The sequence below is a fragment of the Oncorhynchus kisutch genome, linkage group LG4 (assembly GCF_002021735.2).
Source record: "Oncorhynchus kisutch isolate 150728-3 linkage group LG4, Okis_V2, whole genome shotgun sequence".
Taxonomy (NCBI): Eukaryota; Metazoa; Chordata; class Actinopteri; order Salmoniformes; family Salmonidae; genus Oncorhynchus; species Oncorhynchus kisutch.
The window spans coordinates 52,818,605-52,832,927 of NC_034177.2; the positions used below are offsets into that span (position 1 = coordinate 52,818,605).

The 14,323-nt window shown below is 40.6% G+C and overlaps 1 protein-coding gene across 4 annotated transcripts in view; it reads right to left on the reverse strand.

Moving 5' to 3' along the window:
• Positions 1-14,323, reverse strand: part of LOC109889690 (PHD finger protein 21A-like) — a 111,089-nt gene that overhangs the window by 20,630 nt on the left and 76,136 nt on the right. For all 4 annotated transcript variants that reach the window (XM_031823215.1, XM_031823214.1, XM_020481304.2 and 1 more), the window contains 2 exons: positions 2,151-2,432; positions 1,840-1,938 (listed from right to left, as the gene is read on the reverse strand). In XM_031823215.1, the coding sequence (XP_031679075.1) occupies positions 1,840-1,938; positions 2,151-2,432 (381 nt within the window). The remainder of the gene's footprint in view (positions 1-1,839; positions 1,939-2,150; positions 2,433-14,323) is intronic.

Here is a 14,323-nt window from a genome sequence, read left to right on the forward strand (position 1 = left end):
GTGTGCACACAGGCAACTAACTGTAGAAAAGATCCCACAAACACAATGGGTAAAATGGCTACCTAAATATGATCCCCAATCAGAGACAACGATAAACAGCTGCCTCTGATTGGGAACCATATCAGGCTACCATAGACATACAATTCACCTAGATGACCCACCCTAGTCACTATCACGCCCCAACCAACATAGATAATAAACAGCTTTCTATGGTCAGGGCGTGAATGATTCTCCAAAAGCTAATTGGAGTCAGGAGTCAGCTAACCTGGATTCCAATCAATGAGACAGATTGGAGATGTTGGTTGGAGCTGCCTTGCCCTATAAAAAAATACTCACAAAATCTGAGTTTGCTATTCACAAGAAGCATTGCTTGATGTGAATCATGCCTCGAAAAAAAGAGACCTCAGAAGGCCTAAGATTAAGAATTGTTGACTTGCATAAAGCTGGAAAGGGTAACAAAAGTATCTCTAAAAGCCTTGATGTTCATCAGTCCACGGTAAGACAAAATGTCTATGAATGGAGAAAGTTCAGCACTGTTGCTCCTCTCCCTAGGCCATCCTGCAAAGATGACTGCAAGAACAGCGCAGAATGCTCAATGAGGTTAAGAAGAATCCTAGAGTGTCAGCTAAAGACTTACAGAAATCTCTGGAACATGCTAACATCTCTGTTGACTAGTCAACGATATGTAAAACACTAAACAAGAATGGTGTTCATGGGAGGACACCACGGAAGAAGCCACTGCTGTCCAACAAAACATTGCTACATGTCTGAAGTTTGCAAAAGTACACCTGGATGTTCCACAGCACTACTGGCAAAATAGTCTGTGGACAGAGTAAACTACAGTTGAGTTGTTTGGAAGGAATACACAACACTATGTGTGGAGAAAAAAGGGCACAGCATACCTACATCAAAACCTCATCCCAACTGTAAAGTATGGTGGAGGGAGCATCGAGGTTTGGGGCTGCTTTGCTGCCTCAGGGCCTGGACAGCTTGCTATCATCGACGGAAAAATGAATTCCAAAGTTCATTAAAACATTTTGCAGGAGAATGTTAGACTACCTGTCTGCCAATTGAAGCTCAACATAAGTTGGGTGATGCAACAGGACAGCGACCCAAAACACAGATGTAAATTAACAACAGAATGGCTTCAACAGAAGAATATACACATTCTGGAGTGGCCCAGTCAGAGTCCTGACCTCAACCCTATTGAGATGCTGTGGCATGACCTCAGGAGAGCAGTTCACACCCGACATCCCAAGAATATTGCTGAACCGAAACAATTTTGTGAAGAGGAATGGTCCAAAACTCCTCCTGACCGTTTTGCAGGTCTGATCCGCAACTACAGAAAACGTTTGGTTGAGGTTATTGCTGCCAAAGGAGGGTCAACCAGTTATTAAATCCAAGGATTCACATACTTTTTCCCACCCTGCACTGTGAATGTTTACACAGTGTGTTCAATAAAGACATGAAAACGTATAATTGTTTGTGTGTTATTAGTTTAAGCAAACTGTGTTTGTACATTGTTGTGACTTAGATGAAGATCAGATCAAATTGTATGACCATTGTATGACCGATTTATGCAGAAATCCAGGTATTTCCAAAGGGTTCACATACTTTTTCGTGCCACTCTACTTTGTCATGTAGTGTATACTGTATCTATAAATTACTTTATATGTTTACACTACATCTTTGGCAAAGCCTGCCTCCTGTTACAGAGTCATCTGTGAAGAACTTTAAGGTTCTATCAGTAGGCTGACATTCAAAAAAGTATGGTATGTATTTGTTATGCAGGTTTGACCCCAAGTTCAGAATGAAGCATAAGCTCCTTCTCCAATGTACCTGAGGATTGTCCTCTCTCTTTAGTCTCGGTGCTGGAGACAGAGGAGGGGTCCTGCTCACCAACATCTTCTGCCCCAATCCCCCCCGTGCTTTAACAGTCTGGAAACAGAGGGAGGAAAACAACGCTCTTAAAACATGAACAATGAAAGTAACAGAGTTATATCCATGTAGAATTACTTCAATTATGAAAAGGGAACAAGTCACTCTCCCATCCAAACTGTCCTGCTGACCTCACAAAATGTATTAAATTCCCTGAAAATGGACGATACAATTATAGTATCGTAACTTCCCACCCAAACCGTGGTGCTGACCTTGGTGTCGGAGGTTAGGCCGCTGATTTGCAGTGTCTGCACCGATGCCGGGGCCGTGATGACAATGCCCGTCAACATGCCTGTGGGCTGGCCGCTCTTGGCGGCGCAGGGCTGGCCATTGATGATGCGCACCTGGTGGATGAGCCCGGCGCTGGAGGGCAGCGAGGAGGGGCTCAGCTTGTTGGTCAGCATCACCGGGCCCCGATGGAGCAACTGGAGCGCCGTCATCATGGGCCGAAGGGGCGCTGGGGCAATGGGCACGCTGTTGGGCTTCGCCCGGACCTGAGTTGGGAGGATAGGGGTCAGAGGTTAGCCAATCATTCATCAGGTGTCATATTGGAGCTTAGGGGTCTTCAGAAATGTGTGTAAAAGAGACCGACCAGGGAAAGGTAATTCCAATGTGGTGCTCTGAGATATCACTGTAGATGGAGGCATACAGTGGGGCAAAAAAGTATTTGTGCAATTGTGCAAGTTCTCTCACTTAACAAGATGAGAGAGGCCTGTAATTTTCATCACAGGTACACTTCAACTATGACAGACAAAATGAGAAAAAAAATCCCAAAATCACATTGTAGGATTTTTTATTAATTAATTTGCAAATTATGGTGGAAATAAGTATTTGGTCAATAACAAACAAGCAAGATGTCTGGCTCTCACAGACCTGTAAGAGGCTCCTCTGTTACCTGTATTAATGGCACCTGTTTGAACTTGTTATCAGTGTACCCTCCGACACATTGGTTGGGTTGGATGCGCGCTGTGTTAAGAAGCAGTACGGCTGGCTGGGTTGTGTATCGGAGGACGCATGACTTTCAACCTTCGTCTCTCCCGAGCCCGTACGGGAGTTGTAGCGATGAGACAAGATAGTAGCTACTACAACAATTGGATACCACGAAATTGGGTATCCATTGAAAAAAACCTCCTTCCATCAGCAAGGGCATTGAAGATGAAACATGGCTGGGTCTTTCAGCATGACAATGATCCCAAACACACCGCCCGGGCAACGAAGGAGTGGCTTCGTAAGAAGCATTTCAAGGTCCTGGAATGGCCTAGCCAGTCTCCAGATCTCAACCCCATAGAAAATCTTTGGAGGGAGTTGAAAGTCTGTGTTGCCCAGCAATGCTAACAGCCCCAAAACATCACCACTCTAGAGGAGAACTGCATGGAGGAATGGGCCAAAATACCAGCAACAGTGTGTGAAAACCTTGTGAAGACTTACAGAAAACGTTTGACCTCTGTCATTGCCAACAAAGGGTATATAACAAAGTATTGAGATAAACTTTTGTTATTGACCAAATACTTATTTTCCACCATAATTTGCAAATAAATTCATTAAAAATCCTACAATGTGATTTTCTGGATTTTTTTCTAATTTTGTCTGTCATAGTTGAAGTGTACATATGATGAAAATTACAGGCCTCTCTCGTCTTTTTAAGTGGGAGAACTTGCACAATTGGTGGCTGACTAAATACTTTTTTGCCCCACTGTACTATATAATCACAGTCTCTACTTAACTATGAACACTTAGGTAAGGAAGGTGTCAGGAAAAGTGACAACCCAAAAATTTAGCTGTTAAATGAACCTGCGATAGGTTGTAAAATGTAAGCCGTCATTCATTTCACCATCAAAACCAGAAAAAAATTGTGACCTCTGTGGTTTTGCTGATGTTCCTTTTGGCTTTGCTGGTGTTCCTAACCCTTACAAGCAGGACGTCACTTGTGCTCTTGACGAGGATGGCTGTGTAGTTGAGTAGCTCCGTGGAACTTAAATTATTTTGGCAATGCTATTTACCCATTTTGGGGCATAGTTATACAAGTGAAAGGCAGATTTTTGTTACAACGAAAATTAACAGCCGCAAATCACAGCGTACAAAGGATTCACTGCAGACACAACTGTCCAAGCTTAGCAAGGAAATTGAGGCTGCCTACAGGCCAGATATGCCAGACACTGCAACTTGCGAGCCCACTCTGACCTTTCTTGCCTCTGAAATCAGAGCAATTTGTTTGTCCACCCAAAATATTGAACAAGACACATCATTAATTAAGACCACAATGTAGTGTTGGGTTCTGAGAATACGAAAATATACTTATGTCACTGATGGAGTGCTGAGGTTTAGAGGCTCTATACCAGCGGAACCCCTCGACAACATTCCGCTGAAAAGGCAGCAGGCGAAATTCAAAAATATTTTTTTGAAATATGTAACTTTCAAACATTAACAAGTGCAATACAGCAAATGAAAGATAAACATCTTGTTAATCTACCCATCGTGTCCGATTAAAAAAATTCTTTACAGAGAAAACACAACATATGATTGTGTTAGGTCATTGCCCAAGTAAAAAAAAACACTGCCATTTTTCCAGCCAAAGATAGGAGTCACAAAGAGCAGAAATATAGATTAAATTAATCACTAACCGTTGATGATCTTCATCAGATGACACTCATAGGACATCATGTTACACAATACATGTATGTTTTGTTCGATAATGTGCATATTTATATCCAACAATCTCAGTTTACATTGGCGCGTTATGTGCAGTAATGTTTTGATTCCAAAACATCCGGTGATTTTGCAGAAATAGTCATAATAAACATTGATAAAAGATACAAGTGTTATTCACAGAATTAAAGATAAACTTCTCCTTAATGCAACCGCTGTGTCAGATTTCAAAAATTATTTACGGAAAAAGCATAATTTGAGAACGACGCTCAGAACCCAAAACAGCCAGAGAAATATCAGCCATTTTGGAGTCAACAAAATTAGAAATAACACCATAAATATTCACTTACCTTTGATGAATCCCAGTTCGACAATAAATGACTGATTTGTTCCATAAAGTCCATCATTTATGTCCAAATAGCCACTTGTTGTTAGTGTTTTCAGCCCAGTTGTCACACCCTGACCATAGTTTGCTTTGTATGTTTCTATGTTTTGTTTGGTCAAGGTGTGATCTGAGTGGGCATTCTATGTTGTGTGTCTAGTTTGTCTGTTTCTGTGTTTGGCCTGATATGGTTCTCAATCAGAGGCATGTGTTAGTCATTGTCTCTGATTAGGAACCATATTTAGGTAGCCTGTTTGGTGTTGGGTTTTGGGGGTGATTGTCTCCTGTGTCAGTGTTTGTTCCACACGGGACTGTTTCGGGTTTACACGTTTGTTGTTTTTGGAGTTTATTCATGTATAGTTTTCTTATTAAAAACAAACATGAATTTCAACCACGCTGCATTTTGGTCCTCCTCTCCTTCCCAGGAAGAATCCCGTTACACCAGTAATCCATCTTCATGAGGCGCAGGCACTATGTCCAGACAAAAACTCGAAAAGTTCCGTTACAGTCCTTTAGAAACATGTCAAACGATATATGGAATCAAATCTTTAGGATGTCTTTAACATAAAACATCAATAATGTTCCAACCGGAGAATTCCTTTGTCTGAAGAAAAGCACTGGAACGCGAGGTAACTCTGTCGGGAGCGGGCGTCATGAGACCAAGGCACTCTGCAGACCACTGACTCAAAGAGGTCTCATGAGCCCCTCCTTTATAGTAGGATCCTTATTCAAGTTTCTAAAGACGGTTGACATCTAGTGGAAGCCCTAGGAAGTGCAACTTTATCCACATCTCAATGTGTATTCGGTAGGCCAAGCTTTTTTTTTTACCTTTATTTTACTAGGCAAGTCAGTTAAGAACAAATTCTTATTTTCAATGACGGCCTAGGAACAGTGGGTTAACTGCCTGTTCAGGGGCAGAACGACAGATTTGTACCTTGTCAGCTCGGGGATTTGAACTTGCAACCTTTCGGTTACTAGTCCAACACTCTAACCACTAGGCTACCCTGCCGCCGCTTTGAAAAACTACTAACCTCAGATATCCCACTTCCTGGTTCGATTTTTCTCAGGTTTTTCGCCTGCCATATGAGTTCTGTTATACTCACAGACATCATTCAACCAGTTTTAGAGTGTTTTCTATCCAATACTAATAATAATATGCATATATTAGCATCTGGGACAGAGTAGGAGGCAGTTCATGCTGGGCATGCTATTCATCCAAAAGTGAAAATGCTGCCCCCTATCCCAAAAAGGTTAAGGGTTATAAGAGGAAGGTTTATAGTGTGTGCAACTAAGCTTGGAATGTGTTGAGTGCAGGGAAGCGATTACATGTGGCAGGCATTGATAAGGGGAGAGAGCCATGGATTGGTGATGGAGGGGGATGAGGTCAGGTCAGCTTAAGGGATAAATAAAAGTTTATGGCTGGTACCACTAGTGTCCTGCCTAGCAGTAAAGAACGATGTTTGTACAGAAGGGTAGGAGGAGACTCTCACAAGTAATCTAACAATAACACAACAACTCCCTTATACACACAAGTGTAAAGGGATGAATAAGAATATGTACATATAAATATATGGACGATCAATGGTCGTGCGGAATAGGCAAGATGCAGTAGATGGTATAGAGTACAGTATATACATATGAGATGAGTAATAGGGTATGTAAACATTTTTTAATGTGGCATTGTTTAAAGTGACTAGTGATACATTTATTACATCCAATTATTAATTATTAAAGTGGCTAGAGATTTGAGCCTGTATGTTGGCAGCAGCATTTTTGGCCTTCCTGTGACATCGGGTGATGTAGGTGTCCTGGAGGGCAGGTAGTTTGCCCCCAGTGATGCGTTGGGCAGCCCGCACTACCCTCTGGAGAGCCTTACGGTTGTTGTGATATAGCCCGGTGTAGGGTAGGTTCCATAAGGATAGGTCCCGAGTGGAGGTTTTCCTCTGCGATATCCAGGTAAAAAAACAGGTCTAGGGTGGGATCCTTCAAGGATAGGTCCTGAGTGGAGGTTTTCCTCTGCGAGATCCAGGAGTGACAATACAGTGTATGGTAGGTTCCAAATTAGGATAGGTCCCTAGTGGGGGTATTCCCCTGTGAGATCTGTAAAAGGGACAAAAGTCCCAGCTGCAGTGAGTTTTTGTAAGACTAGAGTTCTAAAAGCTAGTGAGTTTTAGGAAGACGAGAGTTCTAGAATCTAGTGAGTAAAAAAGAAAAGAAAAATGAAGATATTCGAACACTGTTTGAGTTACGTGTAGTAGCAGTAGCAATACGGAGAGAGGTTGGTTTATGCCCTATGGGGAGGGGGAACCATGAAAGATTATGTGGAAATAGGAAAACAAAGTGTGAATAATTTTGGTAATGTGGGTTATCAACAACAGTGATATTTGGGGCGCATTACTGGAATAAAACATTAAGTCATCCGTATTCTCCAGTAATACATTTGCAGACGCTATAGTATAGGTTCTAATACAAGGTACTAAGTGCCGTGACCAAATAATTATTATCCGGGGAAGTGGGCAGCGCTACCTTGGAAAATGAAGAAAATCTAAAACACCCTAGACACAGTCGAGAGAGGTTTGGGAATAACTATTCATATTAGAGGTCGACCGAATAATCGGCATGGCTGATTAATTAGGGCTGATTTCAAGTTTTCATAACAATCGGTAATCAGCCTTTTTGGACGCCGATTATGACCAATTACATTGCAATCCACGAGGAGACTGCGTGGCAGGCTGACCAGCTGTTACCCGAGTGCAGCATCAAAAGGACCTTAAGTTGCTGGATAGTATTAAACTTATCTTATAAAAAACAATCAATCTTCACATAATCACTAGTTAACCACACATGGTTGATGATATTACTAGGTTATCTAGCTTGTTCTGTGTTGCATATAATCAATGTGGTGCCTGTTAATTTGTCATCGAATCAGCCTACTTCAACTTCGCCAAACGGGTGATGATTTATCAAAAGCGCATTCGTGAAAAACGCACAATCGTCACACAAATGTACCTAACCATAAACATCAATGCCTTTCTTAAAATCAATACACAAGTATATATTTTTTAAACCTGCATATGTAGTTAACTTCTTGACGCTGCCTATCCCGTTAGCGGGATAATTGTCATCAACAACCACTGAATTGCAGAGCGCCATTTTCAAATTATATTACTAAAAATATTTATATTCATGAAATCACAAGTGCAATATTGCAAAACACATCTTAGTATTTTGTTAATCCACCTATCGTGTCAGATTTTGAAAATATGCTTTACAGCGAAAGCAATCCAAGCGTTTGTGTAAGTTTACCGACCGCCCGACAAAACATTATGAACACCTAGCATCAAAGTAGCTTGGTCACGAAAATCAGAAAAGCAATCGAATTAATCGTTTACCTTTGATGATCTTCGGATGTTTTCACTCACGAGACTCCCAGTTACATAAATGTTTCTTTTGTTCCATAAAGATAATTTTTATATCCAAAATACCTCTGATTGTTTGGCGTGTTATGTTCAGAAATCCACAGGAAACAGCGGTCACAACAACGCAGACAAAAATTCCAAATAGTATCCATAATGTCCACAGGAACATGTCAAACGTTTTTTATAATCAATCCTCAGGTTGTTTTAAAAATATATCATCGATAATGTATCAACCGCAACTGTCTTTTTCAGTAGGAGAGGGAAAGGCAATGGCTGCCCAAACTCTGTTATGCATACAAAACGCTGCTGGCACTCGGCCATACAATGATGCGATGTTATCTTTCTCGCTCATTTTTCAAAATAAAAGCCTGAAACTATGTCTAAAGACTGTTGACACCATGAGGAAGCGATAGGAAAAGGAATCTGGTTGATATCCCTTTAAATGGAGCAAAGGCAGGCTATGGAACATGGAGTTTTCAAAATAGAAGCCACTTCCTGGTTTGATTTTCCTCAGGGTTTCGGCTGCAATATCAGTTCTATTATACTCACAGACAATATTTTCACAGTTTTGGAAACTTTAGAGTGTTTTCTATCCTAATCTGTCAATTATATGCACATTCTAGCATATGGGCCTGAGAAATAGGCCGTTTACATTGGGAATGTAATTTTCCAAACATAAAAATAGTGCCCTCCAGCTGAATGAGGTTAAAAGAAATTCATGTTAGCAGGTTATTGTGTCACTTCTCTTGCGTTCAGTGCAAGCAGAGTCAGGGTATATGCAGCAGTTTGGGCAGCCTGGCTCGTTGCGAACTGTGTTAAGACCATTTCTTCCTAACAAACACAGTAATTAATTTGCCAAAACATAATTATGACATAACATTGAAGGTTGTGCAAGATAACAGCAATATTTAGACTTAGGGTTGCCACCCGTTCGATAAAATACACAACGGTTCCGTATTCCACTGAAATAATAATTAATTTGCCAGAACATAATTATGAATAACATTGAAGGTTGTGCAAGATAACAGCAATATTTAGACTTAGGGTTGCCACCCGTTCGATAAAATACGCAACGGTTCCGTATTCCACTGAAAGAATATATTCCACTGAAAGAATTTTTAAAAATTAACCTGCTTGTCGTCATTGCTTATGTGTGCCATCGTGCTTATGCACGATGGCACACGCACGCAGACGGTTTGGGTTCCATGTTAGCAATGCTTGAGGCACAGCACTGTTTATGACTTCAAGCCTATCAACTCCCGAGATTAGGCTGGCAATACTAAAGTGCCTATAAGAACATCCAATAGTCTATGAAATACAAATGGTCTATGAAATACAAATGGTATAGAGAGAAATAGTCTTATAATTCCTATAATAACTACAACCTAAAACTTCTTAATTGGGAATATTGAAGACTCATGTTAAAAGGAACCACCAGCCTTCATATGTTCTCATGTTCTGAGCAAGGTACTTAAACGTAAGCTTTTTTACATGGCACATATTGCACTTTTACTTTCTTCTCCAACACGGTGTTTTTGCATTATTTAAACCAAATTGAACATGTTTCATTACTTATTTGAGACTAAATTGATTTTATTTCTGTATTATATCAAGTTAAAATAAAAGTGATCATTGTTCATTCAGTATTGTTGTAATTGTCATATAACAAATATATATATATATGAAAATCGGCTGATTAATTGGTATCGGCCTTTTTGGTCCTCCAATAATCGGTATCGGCAATGAAAAATCATAATCGGTCGACCTCTAATTCATATGGCGACAGACGGCCCCGATTCTCCAAGCGGAGCTAGAGGATTTTAGTAAAGCCATGGAGTCGCTGAAAGAAGCGCACGAGCATTCTACCAATTCGGCTCGAATATGAGGAATTAATAGATGTACTTAGCTACCAAAAGGCTGGGTACATGAGTACATTGATAGAATTTGTACTTCGGCGTTGATGGCAGGTTTGAAACCTGTGATCAAAACGACAGTTGTGGGGGTTGTGGATATAATAGAGGAAGATGTTTTGAGAGTGGAATATAATGCCGCTCACTTCGCAATAACAGTGGTTTCAATGGCCAAGGTAAGACAAAGAAACTTAGAAAAAAAACATCAAAGCGTAAGGAGATAGCTCCCTGTTTTAGATGTGGGACTATCGGACATTGTAAGAATAAGGTGATACTGGAACCTGCTGCAGTCGAAGGAAATGCCGCTATACAAGTGTTTGCATCTTTTACAAAAGAGCAACAACAAATCCTTTTGAGAGTAGCAGGAGAGGAAATGTCACAGGTTCAATCGATAGTGGTTCATAGAGATTACAGTTTCTTGTTTTTATGTGAAGGAAGACGTATGAGATCACATCTTACCCAACTTTTTAGTAGAGGCCAGGGATCAAATATCGCAGATTCCCTATGATGAGAAAATGGCTAAATCTGCCAGAGGAAAACGTTCTTTGGGTTGAAGAATCTAGGCAAAATGCCAGGGGAATGGATTCCAGAGGTAACACATTTTAATTATCTGGCCAAACACTCCTTGCAAACTCAGAAAGCCTTGTTTCTCATGAGACATTTTATGTGGTTTTATTCTGAAATAGATGTACATTTTATATTGTCTTATTCTGAAATAGATTTCTAGAATGTACGAAAGGGTAGAGGGGTAACGAGGAATTAGCAAAGGGGATACTAAACCTAAAATTTACTTTTTTTATAGTTAGTTCATAAACATTGTGGTGCAGTGGTTATGGAGAATAGTACATGCTAAAGATACATAAACGATACATAAACACCAAGGGTGGTGTGAAATTATTAAGTCAATATGTTTTTAGGTTTCATGGAACATATTAGTGATCATTGTTCCAGAGTCGGGACTGATGTATATTGACAAAATTATTTGAGAATGTTTTAGGATGTTTATAACTGTAGAAGTGCATTAGGAGTAGTGACTAGTGTGTTATGGGTTCGATGGACTGATATATGTGCAAATGTATCTGTAGCAGGAGGTGAGGTGTTTGAGACAGAATGTTTACATAGGGCTGTTAAGTGGGATGGAACGTGACTGCAGTGGAAATCTGTGGGGGCTCATAAATTAAGGTCATGGTGGTAGAGGGCTATCATTCCCAGAGACTATGTATATTGTTACAGGAGATAGCTGTCCTCCCTCCTATGAGCTAACTGTTAAGTTAAATTGAACATTACACATACCCAGGTCATGGTGAGAGTAGAAAAGATAGTGGTAATGGTAAACTTTCAAGAAACCTGTAACTCAGTGTTTTGTTAGATTGGATATTCTTCCAACTCATTAATCTCGTTCCCAATTTCTAACAGCCGGAAAACACTTGACAGATTACATGCAATAGTTATTCTCACGGCAGTCGCTGTAGGGACTGTAATTGAAGGAGGCTTTAGTCATGGGCCATGTTAGTAGTTGCAGGGGTTACTTTAGTAGCATTGTTGGGATATCAGTTAATGAAGACTCGTGCCACATGGATTGGTAACTGGTAACTGACAGACCGATGGGAGTACAGGGGAGGCTATTACTTAAATGTCACAAATTAGTGATCTTGCCATAACAGGAGAGTTTACGTTGTCAGGAAATGACCCATGTGTTGCAGTGTCTATGTCCTCAGGTGAAAGCAGCACATAAGGAGCCAGAGATAACTAAGGGCATGGGCTGAATTCTGGAGATTTGAGTGTACATCAAGATACACCAGGCAGGTGTGTTGGGACAGCGTTGGTCTGATCCACACACAGTACTCCATACAGCACCTGCAGCGGTAAAGATCATCATGTTTCTCCTTGGTGGGTGCATAGTTCTCACGTGAAGTTAGGTCCAGCTGCATAATGGGTGAGCTTGAAGACACCATGACAGAGGAAGCGGGCTAAAGAGAGAGAGATAGAGAGACTAGATTCCACTGTAAGACCTGCAGATGGGTTGGGTCTGGGAGCTGCTACCTTAACATCATAGTTGGGATAGCTGCTTTATTGGTTAATTCATCATATGTGGCACACACATCACCTGTGGCACACGCTCCAGCAGGTTTATCTCTCTAGTCACCCCCAGAACCTATTCTTTCTTTGGCCGCCTCTCCTTCCAGTTCTCTGCTGCCAATGACTGGAACGAACTACAAAAATCTCTGAAACTGGAAACACTTATCTCCCTCCCTAGCTTTAAGCACCAACTGTCCGAGCAGCTCACAGATTACTGCACCTGTACATAGCCCACCTATAATTTAGCCCAAACAACTACCTCGTTCCCAACTGTATTTAATTTTATTTATTTATTTATTTTGCTCCTTTGCACCCCATTATTTTTATTTCTATTTTGCACATTCTTCCATTGCAAAACTACCATTCCAGTGTTTTACTTGCTATATTGTATTTACTTTGCCACCATGGCCTTTTTGCCTTTACCTTTTTGCCTTTTTGCCTTTGCCTTTATAGACTTGTTTATACTGTATTATTGACTGTATGTCTGTTTTACTCCATGTGTAACTCTGTGTCGTTGTATCTGTCGAACTGCTTTGCTTTATCTTGGCCAGGTCGCAATTGTAAATGAGAACTTGTTCTCAACTTGCCTACCTGGTTAAATAAAGGTAAAATAAAATAAATAAAATATGAAAGAGGATAGATGTTGGGGTAATTGTACTCTAAACAACATTTTGAAGGCATTCTTGTGAAAGCATATACAGTGCTGAGTTACCTCAAGAGGATGTAGTGTTGATTAGGGATACGCACTTGCCTATCAGGTGACGTGTCTATCAGGTGACAATGGAGGAGATGGGGAACAAAGTGAAAATGACATGGCTTGGGAACACCTCTCGGAACCTGGGGCCGGAAAGGGGAAGACTGAGCGAAAGCATGAGGAAGCTTTTTAGGGCATTCATTTTTGTGGAATCCAGCAGTAAAGTATCCTGAAGGCATGGAGTCAGGTGAAGAGAGAGTGGGAATTGTCATGGTCTCAAACTTTGGTTTTCATGCATATATAATTATGCACAGCTTACCACATCGTTAACCTCACTAGGGTAGGGGGCACTATTTTCACCACCGGATGAAAAGCGTGTCCAGAGTAAACTGCCTGTTACTGAGGCCCAGAAGCTAGGATATGCATATAATTTGGATAGAAAACACTCTAAAGTTTCCAAAACGGTTAAAATAATGTCTGTGAGTACAGTGATATGTGATATGGCAGGTGAAAACCTGAGAAAAATGTAGTTGTAGTTTTATATTGAATGCCTATACAGTATCCAATGACTTAGGACTCAAATTGCACTTTCTATGGCTTCCACTAGATGTCAACAGTCTTTAGAAATGGTTTCAGGCTTGTATTCTGAAACATGAGGGAGAAAGACCACTCCGAGTGAGTGGACCCTGGGAAGTCCCCAGACCTGTTTGCTGCGCGCGACCGAGAGCACACCTTTCTTGTTATACTGTCCGGTTGAAATATTATTGATTATTATGACTAAAAACAACCTGAGGATTGATTATAAACATCATTGACATGTTTCTACGAACTTTACTGATACTATTTGGATTTTCCGTCTGCCTGTTGTGACTGCCTTTGAGCCATACTGAACGAAACGCTCCAACAAAACATTTTTGGAAATAAAGAGGGACTTTATTGAACAAAACTAACATTTATTGAGAATCCAATGTAACTCCAATACTTGGCTGGTTACTTGGCTGGTAACTGTTTGTAATGTTTTGTGAGCTGGGTGCTGTCCTCAGATAATCGCATGGTATACTTTCACCGTAAAGCCTTTTTGAAATCTGACACCGCGGTTGGATTAACAAGAAGCTAATCTTTAAGCCGATGTATAACACTTGTATGTTTTGTGAATTATTATTATGAGTATTTCCATTTTTGAATTTGATACTCTGCAATTTCACCAGATGTTGGCCAGGTGGGACAGTAGCATCCCACATACCCATAAGAAGTT